At 37.8% G+C, this 17,597-nt stretch overlaps 2 protein-coding genes and 1 non-coding gene across 6 annotated transcripts; 2 read left to right on the forward strand and 1 right to left on the reverse strand.

The window, feature by feature from the left end:
• Positions 1 to 436: 436 nt before the first annotated feature.
• LOC113664752 (2-hydroxyacyl-CoA lyase 1) lies at positions 437 to 12,748 on the forward strand. 4 transcript variants are annotated; one of them, XM_089182707.1, is made up of 17 exons: positions 437 to 684; positions 1,000 to 1,040; positions 1,444 to 1,524; positions 2,356 to 2,428; positions 3,204 to 3,281; positions 3,536 to 3,630; positions 4,079 to 4,191; positions 5,229 to 5,364; positions 6,446 to 6,551; positions 6,929 to 7,012; positions 8,170 to 8,283; positions 8,401 to 8,454; positions 8,933 to 9,033; positions 9,801 to 9,971; positions 10,440 to 10,541; positions 11,356 to 11,551; positions 12,033 to 12,748. In XM_089182707.1, exons 1-17 carry the CDS (start codon positions 493 to 495, stop codon positions 12,063 to 12,065), a joined length of 1,770 nt encoding a protein of 589 aa, XP_089038833.1. In that variant the 5' UTR covers positions 437 to 492; the 3' UTR covers positions 12,066 to 12,748. The 4 variants fall into 4 exon arrangements, with proteins under 4 accessions (XP_089038833.1, XP_089038836.1, XP_089038834.1 ...); XM_089182710.1 differs by having other exon boundaries at positions 455 to 684; positions 1,000 to 1,045; positions 2,356 to 2,432; XM_089182708.1 differs by having other exon boundaries at positions 455 to 684; positions 1,000 to 1,045.
• Positions 12,749 to 13,714: 966 nt separating this feature from the next.
• On the forward strand, positions 13,715 to 15,667 carry LOC113664746 (uncharacterized). Its single transcript, XM_027180371.2, has one exon. It carries the CDS (start codon positions 13,990 to 13,992, stop codon positions 15,112 to 15,114), a length of 1,125 nt encoding a protein of 374 aa, XP_027036172.2. The 5' UTR covers positions 13,715 to 13,989; the 3' UTR covers positions 15,115 to 15,667.
• A 1,781-nt stretch (positions 15,668 to 17,448) lies between these two features.
• Trnar-ccg (transfer RNA arginine (anticodon CCG)) lies at positions 17,449 to 17,534 on the reverse strand. Its single transcript is given in 2 exon segments — positions 17,449 to 17,484; positions 17,498 to 17,534. It is a non-coding gene; the product is annotated as a tRNA-Arg (tRNA).
• Positions 17,535 to 17,597: the final 63 nt, after the last annotated feature.

A 17,597-nucleotide genomic window follows, 5' to 3' on the forward strand; every position in this document is an offset into this window, starting at 1 on the left:
TTGTTCCCGGGTTTCTCTCTCTTATTTGCTCCAAAGAAGAAAAGAGGAGACTGGGGACAAGATCAGGTTAGTCAACAGGTGGACATAATAAGAATCTATTGATTGTAAATATATGAAAATCATATGCGGTTGAAGAAACGAATAAGGATGTAATCCTCGCAGTTATGAACACTTCTTAAGTAGTGATGAAAATAAGGCCTGAAAAAAATTTCAGGCCTCTACGGGATTTGAACCCATGACCTTTGCGATACCAGTGCAGCTTAGTATCGCAGAGGTACCAAGAATTTTGTTCAGGCCTTACTTTCACTACTACTTACGTAGTGTTCAGAACTGCAATAATCTATTATTTCATTATTTTTATTAATATTCGTCGCTAAGTTTTAACGATGCGACTTTTCAGTGGGGATTAATTTTTAGTCAGCGGTTAAGCAGGTGTTTTGCCAGTACGGGGTGTAAGACTACAACATTTGCCTTCTTAGTGGCGTAATCGAAATGGAGGATCGAGACTTCGTTGAAGTAACTGATAATGGGGAGTCCCTCTCAGGTGCATCGCTGCTAGCGTCTGCCCTGAAGATTCAAGGTGTGGAATACATGTTTGGAGTTGTAGGAATACCAGTCATAGAGATAGCAGGGGCAGCGCAAGCAGAGGGAATCAAATACATTGGTATGAGAAACGAACAAGCGGTACGTGAGTGGTGAGGAACTTTTCCTTTAAGCACTACCATTGCAAGTAGTCTAACTTGTGATTAGGCGTTTCTCGTTTAGCAGCGCAAGAATCGGCGGTCGACTGTTCTGCAGTTATTCACACAATCTCCCCTCTCCCCCTCCCCCTCCACCCTGTTAGTCACTGTCACGCGCTCCCACTTCCACTACACGCTGTTATACACACAATCTCCCCCCTCTCCCTCCCTTCTTTTCAAGATAGGGACGCCTGATGCAGGGTACAGTTTGTCTGATCTAAGTATAATTTGGATAACATGAGTGAACTTATCCTTACAGGCGTGTTATGCGGCATCAGCGGTTGGATATTTGACTGGACGGTAAGGTATTCAGTTTGTTTTCTATCAATTACTGAATTTATCATCTAAGGATTTTACTGTGCAATATTACATGGGCTCTTTTGAACCCATGAAAATGAGAGATAGGAAAAAAACCCTTGAGGAATAATTTATCTCAAATGCAAAATTCAGAACGACCACAAATTACCATGTATTGAGCCAAATCATAAAGCAGCTAAGTTATAATATCACAGATTTAATCCTGAGAGGATTGTCAACACTATACTGTCCCTACCCTCCATAATTGCACAGTTTGTCTGTAATTCTGTAAACCATTATAGGTATTTGAAAGTGATACTTAAGGCATTGAAACTAAGATAAAAAAAAATACCCACAAGATACAGGTTCATATTCATTTATGATCTAACTGAATGGTTGTTTGCAGACCTGGTGTCTGTCTTGTAGTTTCTGGTCCAGGATTATTGCATGCTCTTGGAGGAATGGCAAATGCAATGAGTAACTGCTGGTAAGTTTACGCAGGTTATTGTGAGATGATGTTTTTTTAAACTTTGATGATTAAAGTACTCTTAAAAAGCAGTTGAAAAAATGATGTTAATGTGTTTCTTGAAAACAAACTACATTGATCAACAAAAGAGTAAAAATCATATATTTGTGTGGATGTAAGACCCTGCAAAAGTTGAGTTTCTGGTAATTTGTTATTCACTCTGCAGTCTCAACTGCTTCCTTTCTCAACCTTTAATATAATTTGCAACATTATTTTAGTTGAATAGTTTTGAGCATAATTATCAAATGGAAAAAGGTGTTGTCCATTAGAAACATCATGTTAACTGCAATGGGGCAATGGAAACATCAGATTCCCCAATGAGGAATCAAACCTAAGACTTTCAGATTTGTTGTCATTATGCTTGGCCACTGAACCATAAAAACAATAGCATCCATTTGGAGCCAAAATAGGCACAGGTATTTGACCACAGACATAATTTGTTCCAAGATGACCAAAGTGTAAGGAAAACTGTGAGCTACAAGGAACAATAAGGGAAATTCTTTTTTTTCTGAACATTCATTTGCTGTCACATACTTCTCTATTTGTGATTACTACCAGGACTATATTGCTAACCTTTTGACCTGAGTGACTAGCATCTCATCTCTTGGTACGTGATTACCCCTGAATCAAAAATTAACAGCACAAGAATTAACTTAAGGAAATGATCTAAAGAAGCTTTTGGCTTTTAAACAAATTCTCCTTGTCAACATCTAAAGAAATGTGTGGGTAGCAGTATAGAGAATATGCATACTGATGTTAGGGTGTGAAGGGTATTGAATGATTGTTCTTCAGGCCTGTGTTAGTGATTGGTGGGTCAAGTGATGTTGATCAAGAAAGCATGGGTGCTTTTCAAGAATTTCCACAGGTTTGTAAGTACTCAATACTTCTCTTGTGCATTTTATTTAGGGTACAGTGGTTTGAAAAAGCACTATTTGCAATAATCACAAAAAAGAAAGAAAAAAAAACCTACTCACAAGAAGGCAACTTAACCCTTTCACTCCCAAGATCTCATTAGTAATTCTCATCACAGTCTGCTTTACAATTCTTATGATGTCGGTTTGGAGAATTTGGTGTTGGATCAACCAATAATCCACTAATGGATGTTTTCCTTTATTCTCATCACTTGACTGCTTGACATTGTGTTGATACTGTAAAGAGAAATTCTCTCTTGGTCAGTCAGGGGAGTTAATTTATTCTTTTCTGCACCCTATATGAAATGTTCTTCCTATTTAAGCTTTTATGAACATCAAATAATACAGACAATTGAAATCAATATTCCTCTCTCATATGTGCTAGCTTTATATACATGCATTGTTCTTCTGGGCACTTCTTTTTTTGGGGCACTTCTTTTGTTTTTTAACATGTTATGTTAAGTAATATATTTTTTTAAGAACTAGATGTTTTCAGCATTACAAATCTACCTGACTAGCACTTTTATAGGTTATCACACTTTCTGTTGTTTTTTTTGGAATGTTTCTATTGGATGAAACTAGTACAAGTTACTTTTATTGTAACTGCTTCTTGTCACACAGGTTAGATTGCTACTCCATTATGGTGAAACCCCTTGTAATTGATCAACTTTCTGTAGACCAGTGTTTTCAGTTTCCAAGAACTCTTCACTTATGATTTTATTATCCCAGGTTGAAGCAGCAAGACCTTACAGCAAGTATTCAGCAAGACCAAGCAGTGTAGGGGTGATACCATTCTTTGTTGAAAAGGTAAAGAAGGCAGAATCATTTATTTTAGGAAGATGTGAAAAAGTCCATCTTTCTGGGTCTGTCAACTTCCTCCTAGAAAAGATACTTCAACAGCAATAGTAGAACTTTTGCTGCAATTTTTCAGTATTTTTTAATATTTTTAGTTCAGCAGATAATTAAACTTCTCTGAAAGATTACATCAACTTTTAGAAATCAGGTAATGTTTTATTACTGATTATTTTTTGTGACTTTTTATGCTATAATTTTATTAATAGGCAGTGCGGACAAGTATGTATGGAAGACCTGGTGCATGTTATCTGGACTTACCAGGGAATATGATTACAGAGAAGGTTGCAGCCTGCAAGGCAAGGTGACTAGCAGTACACACCATGTTAAGTTGTTCAAGGCTTAAGTATGCTGTAGGACAGATTGGTGGTTAAAGTTTGAACTGTTTTAATTTGTAAATCATTAAAACACTTAAGAGAAAAAAAGACTCCAAGAAAATCATTAGGCTGCTGTAAGCAATTGACATGGAGTTACACAATGTACTTGAGATTCTTTTATAGGAGCTTCAGTTTGATAGCTTGATGTTCTGTGAATTTAAAGAATCACATTTGGTTTCAGTCATGAAAAACTATATTTTATTTTCTTATTTTTTTTTTAACCAAGTAGCATTTGAGGCTTAAATTGATATTTTTATGTACATTTTGCTACTAACATTAAATTCAAACTTGGTAAATGTGGTGAATTGTACCTCAGAGGCCTAAAATCTGTAGTTTGACTTTGATTAAACAGTGGAAATGTTTTTTCACACTCAGGAAAATTTGCTGTTCACCTCCTCCACCCAAGTGTCTAGCCAATCCATTTGCTGTTGACAAAGCTGTCCAGGTTCTCAGTGATGCAAGAAAACCTCTAGTTATAATTGGAAAAGGTACTAGCTAAAAAAAAAACCTTCCAATTAATTTTTCTTTAATTAATGCCAAAGAAGAAATTATTTCTTTGGATCTATTGCTGGGCGTAAAGAGACCAAATTTTTAAGGGAAAGAAAATATTTTAACCCTTTAACCCCTGAGAGTGACTAGCATCTAATTTCTCCCAACAGTATAACCTCTGTATCACACATAAGGGCATGAGAATAAAGGAAATGATCACCAACTAAATATTCTATTGATTGATGAACCAATTCTCCTTGTCAGCACCTTAGGAAATGTTTAGAAAACAGTATGGAGAATATGCATACTGGTGTTAGGGTGTAAAAGGTGAAATTTAAAGTCCCAGTTACCCATTTTAACCCTTTACACCCAAACATCATTATGCATATCCTCCATACTGTTCTTCATACATTTCTTAAGGAGTTAACACAGAGAATTTGTTGAACAATCAAGAGCTTAATTAGTTGGTGATCATGTCTTCTATTCTCATGACCTTAATGTTTGATTCAAAAGTGATATTGTAAGGAGAAATTAGATGCTAGTCACTCTAAGGGGTTAAAGGGTTAAGAGCTGTCTGCTGTGTTCATTGTACCTGGTGTAAAAGAGTGACAAAAAATGCCACACTTCTTACAAACTGGTAGCTTTTTCTTCAGATAAGTGTCTAATCATATGGACTTAGGAGAGCTGGGTATGCAAGAGTCAGGAATTATTATATCCAAATATCATTTGTTAGCTGCATTTTGTTCTAAACCTCTTTGACTTTATAGAGTGATTAGCATCTAATTTCTCCTTACAATATCAACCTTGAATCAAACAGTAAATTCACAAGAATAAATGAAATGATCACCAACCTAAGAAGCTCCTGATTGTTAACCAAATTCTCCTTGTCAGCACCTTAGGAAATGTATAGAGAACAGTATGGAGGATATACATACTGAAATTAGGGTGTAAAGGGTTCATTACACAGTCTACAACAGTCTGGCCTCTTCAATTGTATTGTCAGTATTCATATAGGATATACAATTTCCTTTTGCAGGTGCTGCATATGCATGTGCTGAGAAACCTCTCCAGGAATTTGTAGAGAGATGCAAGTTGCCATTTCTCCCCACCCCTATGGGGAAGGGAGTGATTTCTGATGAACATCCCCTCTGTGTAGCTGCAGCAAGATCAAGGTAAGTACCTCTAGTCATTCTTCATGAGTAACATGAAATACAAGCTATTACTGTACAGACATATAAACCAGGAAGATATCGCACATTTTTCCCAAGGAAAAAGGCGAGTTTCCTTTGAGATACAAACTTCAGGAATTTCTACAATGGGAGATTTTTCTGCAAGCAACAAACCTTCTGCTCACTCATTCAGTTATTATTGATATCTCAGTAATGGCTAAAAGCATTAGGTATGATTCTTCTGGTGATTAAAGGGATGCAGGCATTCTGATTGGTTAAGGATTGCATCATATCTTGCTTTAGTCATGTCCTTAAGCAATTATAGAAAACCCTTTGGAAAACAAGTCCATGTTTAATCAGCCAAAACAACCTCAACACAGTGACACGGCTTATAATAAAACTTGGTAACAAGTCCTCAAAAATACGGCTCGCAAAAACTAAATGCACACATGCTATAATATTATTGCATGTGTCACTTTGCTTATGAGCTTACATATTGAAAATGTCTCGGAGCCCACATGCATGCATGCTGATTGCACACCACGCTAGTTCAGTTACTGTCTTCTTAACAAGTCACCTCATGTTTTGTCATTGTCATGAAGGCAGGGATAAATACAATAGAAGAAAAGTTAATTCCAAAGAGCACAAAACTAACCATACACATACAACCAGGCTAGAGGTCACACATTTGCAGATTGAATTAGGTAAACCTTATTGAATTAGATAAACCTGATTGAATTAGATAAACGTGATTGAATTAGATAAACCTGATTGAATTAAAAGATAAACCTGTTAAATTCTAATGGAGACTGGCTGCTTATCTCAATTCAATAAAAGTGACTAAGACGATAGAAACAGAATGGTGCTAACAACACAATGAATTTACAACAGAATTGGGAAGCACCTGTCTGAGCAATTACACCGAAACAACTGTTTGCCTCCGACTTAGTGAACATTGTTGAATAATCTCCTCAACTTCATCGCTAGGACTATTCAACAATATTCACTTTGTCTTTGGCCAATAATTGTTAATTGTTCTAGCCACATTAATATTCCTTATGCTCATATATACTTTTGTCCTCAGAGCCTTATCTCAAGCTGATGTGATCTTTCTGTTTGGTGCAAGATTGAACTGGATTCTTCATTTTGGTAAACCGCCAAGATTTAGGCCTGATGTTAAAATAATACAGGTATATAATCAAATAAGCTGTCAGTAAATACTTATCCATATACTTTCTAGCAAACAGGTTATGATAATACTCAAACTTATCAGGTAGACATTTACTTGATGTAGCACCAAGTTCTCATAACTTATGTACAAGGAAATGTGTAGCAGCTAGAGGGGAGAATTAACAATCAGATCTTGGGAGTTAAAGGGTTGAAATATACCCTTATCTTAATTTGCATGAGCCATCTTAATTTAATTAGTGTCACTCCACATGGATTTTGAAATCTTATGTAACCATTTAAATACAACTGTCACAGTTTAAATTAAGGAATACAATTATATCATTCAGTGACTTTCTCATCTCGCATGGATTGTTGCTCAACTTTTGTTTTTCTCTAGATTGATCTCCATGCAGAGGAAATGAATAACAATGTACGTGCAGAGGTTGTGCTTTTGGGAGATTTAAATAGAGTAGCAGAACAGGTACGCCTGTATGATTAGCTTGTAGCTCCTCAAAAAGTCTTTGTCTCTAATATGTATTGGTAGGTACAGCTTTAGATGTGTGGCTTAAACTTTTCAAAGTTGTCTCTTGGCCTCCTTGAAAAGCCTGTAAGCCTCAAGAGTGACTAGCATCCAATTTCTCCTTACATTATCACCCCTGAAACAAACATTGAGGTGACAAGAATATAGGAAATGATCATGAACCAAAAAAACTCTTCATTGTTAATCCAATCTTCCTTGTTAGCACCTTGGGAAATATAAAAAGAACAGTATGGAGATTATACAAACTGATGTTTTGGTGTAAAGAATTCATTTTAGCTATCCCTAACCTCTTGTTTTCCATTTTGGTTTATTCCTTCTTCTTTGCTGTACCTACACATTCAAAAACTCTAGGTGTCATACTATTTAAGGGCTAAGAAAAAGGTCTGGGGTTGAGTCAAGTAGCCCACATGGCATCAAAACTTATCCCAGTCTCCAATGCACAAAAAGACAAGGAGTTTTGGTACTTCTCCTTGGATGGGATGCTTTTTGATTGTTGATTACCCCTCAGCATTTTTTTAGGCTTCTAAACATTGGCTGCTATCCAGTCATATTCCTGAGTGAAGAGAGGCACTGTGTGGCTAAACTATCTTGCCAAGATCGCAACACAATGAGTAGACCAGGTCTTGCACTCAGACCTCTGGACACAGATTCAGGTGTGCCAATGGTCAGGCCATGGCACTTCCAATAAGATTGAAAAATGCCGTTATATAGCACCTTAACCTTTTTTCTCCCATGAGTGACTAAGACAGAATCTCCTTACAATATCAACTAGATTACTGATGAGAATAAAGAAAAATATCAATTTGGGGATAATTGGTTGATCCAATACTAAATTCTCCGAACTAACATTATAAGAATTGTATGGTTGACAGTGAGGAGAATAACAAATTTGATTTGGGAGTTAAGGGGTTAAAACCCTCTTGTTTTGTTTTAGTTTGATCAATAAGAACTGCAACTCTCAGTGGGGTCTGATAAAGCCTCTATTTTGAAACCTGATAAACTTTTTGTCCATTCTTAAATTGTGTCTGATGAAGTGTCTTGGTGAACCCACAAGTTCCACTATTTGAGAATTCATGGGAAGTTATTTTTGTCTGTAGCTGGGAGAAGCAGCAAAGAGGAAATTTGGAGAAGATCTAGCAAATCTATGTGGTTCCCCTAGCTGGAGAAAAGAACTTAAGGAAAAGTCAGAAACAAACAAACGAGTCAATGAGGTATAGGTATTGTCTTTGTTTATTTTTTCAACTTTGAGTTCAAAGTTGCTCTTTTAATTATTGGTTTTACAGCACTTTATCAAATTTTGCTCATAGTATGAATTTATATTTCAACAGGAACTTACCAACGAGACTTCTGTTCCAATGAATTACTACCAAGTTTATGGTCAGGTAAGTGGAATATTCATATTTTTAAAATCATCGTGCAAGCGTGGTGGTCCATATCGCCAAATATGATCTCAGCTTCCCGGGCATAAGGTGACCAGAAGTATTCCTTCTGCTCTTAGCTGAGATTTCTACAAAATTGCCAGGTCTTCCCTATAAATACTTCTAGGCCCTTAGAAGCAATGAGTTTCCCAGGACTTTAACCCAGACCTCTAGAAACGGATTCTAGCTCACGAGCCATGAAACTGAACATTTCATTTACCTTCCTGTCCATATGGACTGTTACATGTAATTTAATGAGTACCAGTACTTTTACAAATAGTCCTAGTGGCCTTATATGGTCTTACATTCTTCACAAGAGGCATGGTTACATAGCTTGGGGTGGGGAGTGAGCAAGTTTGAAGCACAGGAATATACTTTTCCTGGAAAACAGAAGGTAAGGGATTTCGCTGAATTGAAACTGGCGCTTTTCTTCATTTTCTAGCTCACAAAGCGTTTACCGCGTGACTGTGTTGTAGTTAATGAAGGAGCAAACACAATGGACATTGGACGAACCATGATACCCAATCACCTCCCTCGAAACAGGTATGATGTAATTTCGTTCATTTTTTAATTTTCAAAATCTGTCGTAAATCTGTTTTAACTTAGTAGTTACTCAGAGACTTGATTACTTTTCATGAACAGTCTTCACAAGACACTATTAGACCAATACCATTGGAACCTAACCTTTTAAACCCTAAGATTGACCAGCATCTAGTTTCTCCTTACAATAATACTGCTAATTCATTCATTTGAGATCATCGGAATATAGGAAATGATCACCAACTAAAGAAGCTCTTGATTGTTGAACAAATTCTCCTTGTCAGCACCTTAAGAAATGTATTAGATAACAGTATGGAGAATGTGCATACTGATATTAGGGTGAATAGGGTTAAACCAAAGTGAATACAACGGCCAATCGAAACAAGAGACAAATTAATTTCAAAGTAAAAACAAGTGAACCACGGGAAAACTTACGTGGCCGAGTCGCCTTTGGTTTTAGTTTTGAATCTGATTGGTCGAGAAAGTGGCGTGAGTTTTCTGAACCAATCACATAGCGACGTAAAGCAAAACCAAAGCAGTCCTGGATTACTGTTGACACTAGATTGAAAATTGCTCAATCAAGAGTAAAATGCGCCTGGCTACCGCATCATCTAATGTGAATTTCAAACCCGCACATAAAGAAATCGAATCCTAAGGAGAGAAATTCCAACTCAGACGAGTTTTTGTGCACAAACTATTGTTATGTTAAATTACATCGATTGACTTCCACAGCTTAAACTTTGTAAATATTTCCTTGCGTTTCATCCCAGGCTAGATGCGGGTACGTTTGGTACAATGGGAGTGGGGACTGGTTTTGCCATCGCTGCTGCTCTGTTAGCTGAGTCCGAAGCTGATGACAAAAATCCCCCTAGGAGGGTGGTGTGCGTCCAAGGCGACAGTGCTTTTGGTTTCTCAGGAATGGAGCTTGAAACTGCATGCAGGTATCATACAGCAATAAACATTTAAAGATCAGCATCTGTTGTCTTCTTTTAATATCAATACAGCGTGCGGGTGTTAAGAATTTGAAAAAAACCAACCAACAATGGATTTACCTAAGTGGACACTTACACTGAGGTGAATAATTGTTTTAGTATAAAATAAAAAAAGTGAGATGATATATCACAAAAAGATGATTTTAGCTCATTTATTCTCGCAACGATTACAATATTTCCGGGCGCAAATCCCGTGCGAGTTGCCCGGAGGTGAATAGCATAGCGCCTTCAACGTTATCCACTGCTTTACTTTGTACTTTATAAAGATGTTCCACAAAATTCTGACGACTAACACCGAAAAAAGTCTACAGCAGTTTTGAAGGAGAAGTACTATTTAAGCTAAGCGTCAAGAGATCTTTTAGTTGTGGTCGAGTTTTTTTTGTTGTTGTAAATTTCACAGTTTTTCTGTCACCCCAGATACAATCTGCCAATCGTCTTCATCATAGTAAACAACAATGGTATCTACAACGGATTGGACGAGGAGAGCTGGGACGAGTTGGGAGTCAATCCTGCAAAAAGGTAAAGTTACATGGAACAAGTGACTGTGAACCGTCGGCGGTAAAAAAAAGAAGTTACGAATGTCATTATAATGTGATTATGTTTTTCCATTTTCTTATTGCCTGTTGCAAGTCCTTCAATTGTCTCTTGTAAGGGGGTGTACAACTGAATATCAAATGTTACTGGAATTGCTATCAGCGGTATGGCCCCTGGCATCCTTATGGCGATGCTTGCGAGACTCAAAATCAAACTTAAGAGTCGCCTTATTCTTTGAATTTATACCAAATTAGCTAGCGACCTTAGTGGCGAGTTTACTAGTGCTGACCTGGTGGTGGCGTGATTGCCTTGGTGGCGAGCTCACCGGAGGCGAGTCTTCTTTGTGGCGGGATGACTGTAAACCCCCGTTATTTCGAGTTATTTAAGTCTTGTGATGATATGCCGTGGGAGTTCCCATGGTTTTGGATAAGCAATTCTCGTCTTAAAGTGCTTTTCGATCACATGTCGTTAAATCAAACCAAAGAAAGCACAAACAGCCAATCAGAATTAAGGAAATATACGAAAGAGCCAATGAAAACTCAAAATAAAGAAGCAAACTGCCGGTAGCGCGGGAAAACGCGAGTGATCAATTCGCGATCGGTTCTATTTTTGGATCTGATTGGTTGAGAAAGTGGCGCGAGTTTTCTGAACCAATCACACAGCGAAGTAAAGCAAAACTAAGCCAGTCACGGATTACTTCAACTCTCAATTCCAACTTGTTCTCCACGTTGTGTGATAGGTAAGAAAGATTATGTATGATAAATAAAAGATTTGTTTGTTTGTCAACATTTCTCTCTAGTGCGCCTCCAACAGCTCTTTTACCCAAGGCACGGTATGAGAGAATTATCGAAGCATTTGGAGGAAAAGGTTTCTTCGCAGAGACTGCGGATGAACTGAAGAAAGCGTTGGAAAGCGCTTTCGTCGAGACGGGAAAGAATAAGAAACCAGTGTTGATCAACGTCATGATAAGCCCCTATGCCGACCGCAAACCGCAGGTAAAGTAGTCAGAAAATGCACAGATTGAGCACCCTTGTGGTTTTGGGGATGTTGAAAAATCTTCCAAGTTCGTCTTTTACAATCGGTGTCAATTTTAACCACTCTTAGCTCTTAAACTTCCATGAGTGACCAAGACAGAATTTCTCCTTACAATATCGATACAATATCAACCAGATAAGTGATGAGAATAAAGAAAACTATCAATTGGGTAAATTAGTTAATCCAATACCAAAATCTCAGAACTAACCTCATAACATGTTTATTTCTTAAAAATGTGTCGTTATGTCATAATTCAGCGCCAAATCAATTTGGCTGGGGAACGGAGGGACAGAAGGTCTTGGTGACAAAATCTAACTATATTTGTTTACTTTATTCTCGATACTGAAGTGGACATCTTTGGTGAGAGCAAGGAGGAGAGATTTCTAAAACCCCTAGCGTCTAGGAGTCTAACTAATGTTATGTTCTGCATTTGCTTTACAGGAATTTTTCTGGCTTACACGCTCAAAGATGTGAATTTTATTGCTATGGGAATCACCGTCAGATGATAGGAGATGAGATCGAACTCATGAGGATAAGAGATCAGAACGTGCTGCACTCAATCATGATCTTGCCTTCGAATTAGTAGCCTGCTATGAGAAATGGAAAATCACGAATGACGAAATCACTAAAGACGGAATTAAAGCCCTTTGATTAAATCTAATTCTTATACTCTTAAGCTGTATTGACCTGTAGATTGTCCTCAACGGCAGCTCAATACATGCCTGCTCCCGTCTTCTCAGTCTACTGCGCAGGATCAAGGCAAGCCTTAGATAGCCTTCCCGACAGCTTTACACAGTGGAGCTAATGAAGAATCGAGCTCAAACGGAGGCCCTGGAGATGGGTAATGCTGTGGGGACTTAGACCTTGCCTTTTTGGGGTGGGGAAATGAACCTGAACTCTCAAAACTTCCTAATGGAATAAACGTGTTTTATCATTTAATATGGACGTGTTTAATGGTTGATAATTTACATGAAAAAATCACATGCTTCTGATTGGCTGAAAGAGAGTGCATTTTTCATGTAACACGAGTAGAGATTACAAATATTCTGTTTAAGACAGATACCTAGGGGAAACAGACGCTGGGTACAGCAACATGCATTGTTACTTGAGTAACATTTTGAAGAATTGTGTGAATTAAAATGTAGATTAAAGTTAAACACATGTTGAAATTTTTGCTTTATAAATAGAGTTGCCCTAGCAGGCGAATTGTTGGAAAGCGAGTTTTAACCTGTTGGTCTTAACCTTTTAACCCCTAAGAGTGACCAGCATGAAATTTCTCCCTACATTAACACCCCAGAATCATACATTAAGGTCATGAGAATAAAGGAAATGATCGCCAACTAAAGAAGCTCTTGATTGTTAAACAAATTCTCCTTGTCAGCACCTTAGGAAATGTATAGAGAACAGTGTGGAGAATATGCATACTGATGTTAGTGTGTAAAGGGTTAAAGCTGGAGCGAAATTATTAGAGATTGGTGATACACTGCGACTTGTAATTTGTCTTGGAAACTCGTACCATCCGTTGAACTTGTAAGTGTCAAATTTAAAACAATTGCGACTGCGTTTTCCTAGCCTGCGAGTTGGCAATCATTATTTCCAATGCAGAACGCGCGTTTCGCCGCCCGCGATTGGAGACGAGTCGGGGAGAGATTTGCCGGGGGTCTGGCACTTATTATACACTCATAAAAAATAGTTTGAGCACTCTGGCATGGCTTAGATGATACCACATATGTGAGATCACTTGGGGTGGCTATATAGCCTTACCTCCATCCTAGCATCAGCACTGCACTGATGAGGCCCAGAAGGCCGAAACAGTACTGTCTGCAGTTAGTTATATATATATATATATATATATATATATATATATATATATATATATATATATATATATATATATATATATATATATATCGAATCACCATCTTGAAAAGTAACATACGTAGAAAAGAGAGTGAATCATCGGTGAAATGCGCTAAGTTAGGCATGTGGGAACTGTCCCTGAGAGGTGAAGTTCAAGCCGCCACTCCCCCCCTTCCGTCAATATGCCAGAAAAGTCATTGAAAGTACCCCTCCCCTCCCCCCTCCCCATACTACCACACCCCAAGAAAGTCTAGTTTCGAGTGCCACGTCAGATTAACTCGCTTCTTACTTTGTGACATTGGACATACTTTCACTTAGGAAATGATTTACAAGAGCAAGATATGTTACGAGCCTCAATTCTTTTCCCTTTCCAACTCAAGTCGTTCTATATGAGGCCGCAGTACGTTCCGCTGAACACGTGTCTCTCCTTTGTTTTGGCTTATCGTCGATAGTTATTCCCCTCTCAAAAACTTTCATCAGTCGATCTTTGAAAATCGGAAGAAGAGTCTGCCAGAAAGGATTATCCACACTAAAAGACATGTCTGACGGAGAATCTTGGAGTCGTGAAGTTCACGGAAAACTTAACGATCTCTTGACTTCGTTTGAAAAACGCGAGAGTGAGCTGACGAGATTGAGCGAGCAACTCGCAAGAGATCGTGCTGAATTTGAACAAGAAATGAAGGCTAGGCGAGAAAGCGAGGAAATGGCAATTCAAGAGCAATACAAAGATCTTGACGAGACCAGGCAACGGATTGAAAAAGAGAAGAAAAGTATGGAAGAAGTGCATGAATTCCAATCATCACCTGTTCATCTCAACATAGGAGGGCATCGTTTCACGACTTCCCTTCAGACTCTGAGGCGAGACAAAGACTCAATGCTAGCTACCATGTTTTCAGGGAGGCACAAACTTTTACAAGAACCAGATGGAAGTTATTTCGTAGACAGAGATGGCACCCATTTCAGGCACATTTTAAATTATCTCCGTGATGGGTTTAGACCTGATTTGCTTCCACAGGATGAAGTATTACTGAGGGAAATCATAAACGAGGCGCACTATTATCAACTCAGTGATCTAGTAGCTAGCGTGGAGAATATCTTGGATCCGCCACCACCGGCGCCAGACTTCACCCAGGATGAAATTAATGACATGCTGGCGACCTTGACGAGACAGGCCTCCACAAGCGCTCGTCCTTCATCACCAAGTCAACACATGCCCAAACCAGATGCAGCAGTAGGCTCCTCCAGATTTAAAAATGTAGACTTTGTCTCCCACAACATGACCAAAAATAATATAGATTTCAGTGGTAAAAACCTTTCAGGTCTTTCCTTTGCACATACCACATTTGCACATAATGTTTCATTTGCAGAGGCTTGTCTGGTAAACACAAGTTTCTATGGTTGTGAGTTTTCCAGTCATGTAGTGGTTGATTTCACGAATGCTGACATCTCAGGTGCAGATTTCCGACAGTGTCGGTGTATACAAAGTGGCCCAAATGCATTCAGTAGTCTTGGGGGTGTCCCAGCAGGTACTGGTGGTTTCATGTTTGGCTCCAGCTGTTCAAGTTTCACACAGCTGATAAAGACAGGTCATGTCAAGTTTACTGGTTCACGGCACATTGGTACCAAATTTGATCCACACATTATTGATTTCATTAGTTTTTGATGCAGAGGAGTTTTACTTTTAACTACCATATTTCCTTGAACAAGCACCCACCCTCTTGGTTATAATGTTAAGCAAGCACCCCTCTGGAATAAATACCCCCCTCCCCCTCCTTCCTCACTTTCTTAATGGTTGGGATACAAGCTATTTCTATCTCCTTGTGCTCACTGAGTTCCTGAGTTTGTCCTTTTGCTGCACAAACTAAAAAAGGCCCCCCCTTTGATTAAGCACCTGCCTTCTGATGAGTGCCCCCCTCCCCTTTAGAGGAAATATGGTACTTTTCACATGAGGAAATATGGTCCTTTTTTTGTCTATTTAAATTATTGGTTCATGCTCCAGTAGCACTTAGGGTTAGGGTTAGGGTTAGCACTGAAATTGTGTGAAAAACATCTTTAGAGACTTATCATGCAGTGCTAGATTCTCATTTCAATTATCTTGCTTTTCCTTGCGAAACACAGCAAACCCCAATCTTTTATTTGACACAAATGTCTTTGAATTTAATTGTAAAATGACAAAATTTAAAAAAATTGCAATAAAATACACATTTAGAGTTCAATTGATTTATTGTGATGAAAACAGTTACTGTTATCTAGTTCACCCTTTGCCTCCCAGCAGTGATTAAAGTGTTTCTTCTCCTCACAATTTTCATATGTTATTCAGCAAGTAGGTGGTGGGAATAGACAGACTCAAGTAGAGAGTATTGTCTTGATATTAAACCAATTTCTCTTTACTGATGTACATAGAAATGCATGTCACCTTTTGAAGAGATTGCTAATCAGGGAAATTGTGACAACAGAGTTCCAGTGCCCTCCTTAGATCCTTAACCCTTTAACTCCCAGAACTGATTAACATGAAACTTCTCCCTATAACATCTATATACATTTTTCAGCAAACAGGCCCCAGTTGTTTGAAGATTGGATAACCAGTGGATAATGCTATACATTTTGCTATTACTTATTCCCTGGATGGCAATTTATCCATTTGATAGTGTTACTCACCCTTTAACTCTAACTCCCAGATCAAATTTGTAATTCTCTTTATTGTCAACCATGCAATCCTTATAATATTAGTTCAGGGAATTTACTATTGGATCAACTAATTATCCTCAATTTAACATTTTTCTTTATTCTCATCACTTACCTGGTTGTTATTGTAAGGAGAAAGTCTGTTTTGGTCACTCATGGAGTTGAAGGGTTATACAACTGGGCCCAGGTAATGAGAGTATTCAAATTTATCAGGTAGAAGCTGCTGTCTTGATCCAGCACTAAGTTCTCGTAACTAATTAACATGGAAACATATGGCAGCTGGGGGGAAGAATTAACAGTCAGATCTTAGGAGTAAAAGGGTTAACTTTCCATGACCAAAGTAAAGCAAGTCTGCCTGAGCCAATCATTATATTTCTAAGAAAAATACTAAACAAAATGTTAAGAAACTTTCTCCTTAGTCATTTAAAAAAAAGGCCCATGTGTGTGAAATTTTAACTGTACATTTGTTCTTAAAGGTAATCCTGAGTGTCACAAAATACCAGCTAAGGGGGTCTGAGGTGTTTCTGCCTCATTCACTGAAAATCTCTTGCCCTTCATATTATCCCTTGGGACTTACTGGCATCTAATTTCTCCTTAAAATATCACCCTTGAATCAACTACAAAGGCCATGAGAATATAAGAAATGATCACAAATCTTTGAAGCTCATGATTTTCTGAAAAATTCTCCTCATCAATGACATAGAAATTGTAAACAAAACAGTATGGAGAATATCGATACTGATGTTTGTGTATTAAAGGGGTTAATATACCATTTAATTTTTATTTTTTAAAGATAATCTCTATCTGTTACATAAACCAGAGTGCTGCAGAGTATTACTCTGAGCATAATGATGGTCTTTAAAGTGGTAAAAAATTTTATCTCCAAGTAGATAGAACCGGGTGGAAATCAAATTATTTCATGCTTATGTCTGGTGTATGGAAAATTCTTGTTAACCATTCAACTCCCAAGATCTGATTGTTAATTCTCCCCTCTAGCTGCTACATATTTCTTTGTAAATTAGTTACAAGAATTTGATGTTAAATCGAGATAAAAACTAAAACCTGATAAGTTTGAGTATTCTCATCATTGCTTTACTTGATAATGTATGGATATTAAAGGGAGAAGTTATGTGTTCAATACTTCTGGGAGTTAACGGGTTAAATATCTCATTTAAAAACGTGAAAGCCTTACATGGATACCTACTTATGAACTCGTTTCGCATGCGATAAGTGAATGACTTTCGACCCTAATTTAAACTTTTATCGTTAATTTTCTTCGTCTCACGTAAAAGCGAAAATTAAAAGAAATATTCGTCCTTGAAGGGACTCGAACCCTCAATCTTTGGCTACTTCCTGCATACCCGGAGGCCAACGCCTTATCCATTAGGCCACAAGGACACAATAGAATAGTATTTCTGAAATTTACGTATTTAAAAATAAAATTGTTTTTATTTGGTACTC

The sequence above is a fragment of the Pocillopora damicornis genome, chromosome 9 (genome assembly GCF_964200805.1).
Source record: "Pocillopora damicornis chromosome 9, jaPocDami1.2, whole genome shotgun sequence".
NCBI lineage: Eukaryota > Metazoa > Cnidaria > Anthozoa > Scleractinia > Pocilloporidae > Pocillopora > Pocillopora damicornis.

What these genes read in the sequence shown, in the direction of transcription:
- LOC113664752 (XM_089182707.1), top strand. Translation starts at nt 493, where the DNA reads ATGGAGGATCGAGACTTCGTTGAAGTAACTGATAATGGGGAGTCCCTC. An exon ending in TAAATAGAGTAGCAGAACAG is followed by an intron (nt 7,013 to 8,169) that starts GTACGCCTGTAT and finishes TTTTGTCTGTAG; the next exon opens with CTGGGAGAAGCAGCAAAGAG. An exon ending in ATGCCGACCGCAAACCGCAG is followed by an intron (nt 11,552 to 12,032) that starts GTAAAGTAGTCA and finishes TTTGCTTTACAG; the next exon opens with GAATTTTTCTGGCTTACACG.
- LOC113664746 (XM_027180371.2), top strand. Translation starts at nt 13,990, where the DNA reads ATGTCTGACGGAGAATCTTGGAGTCGTGAAGTTCACGGAAAACTTAAC.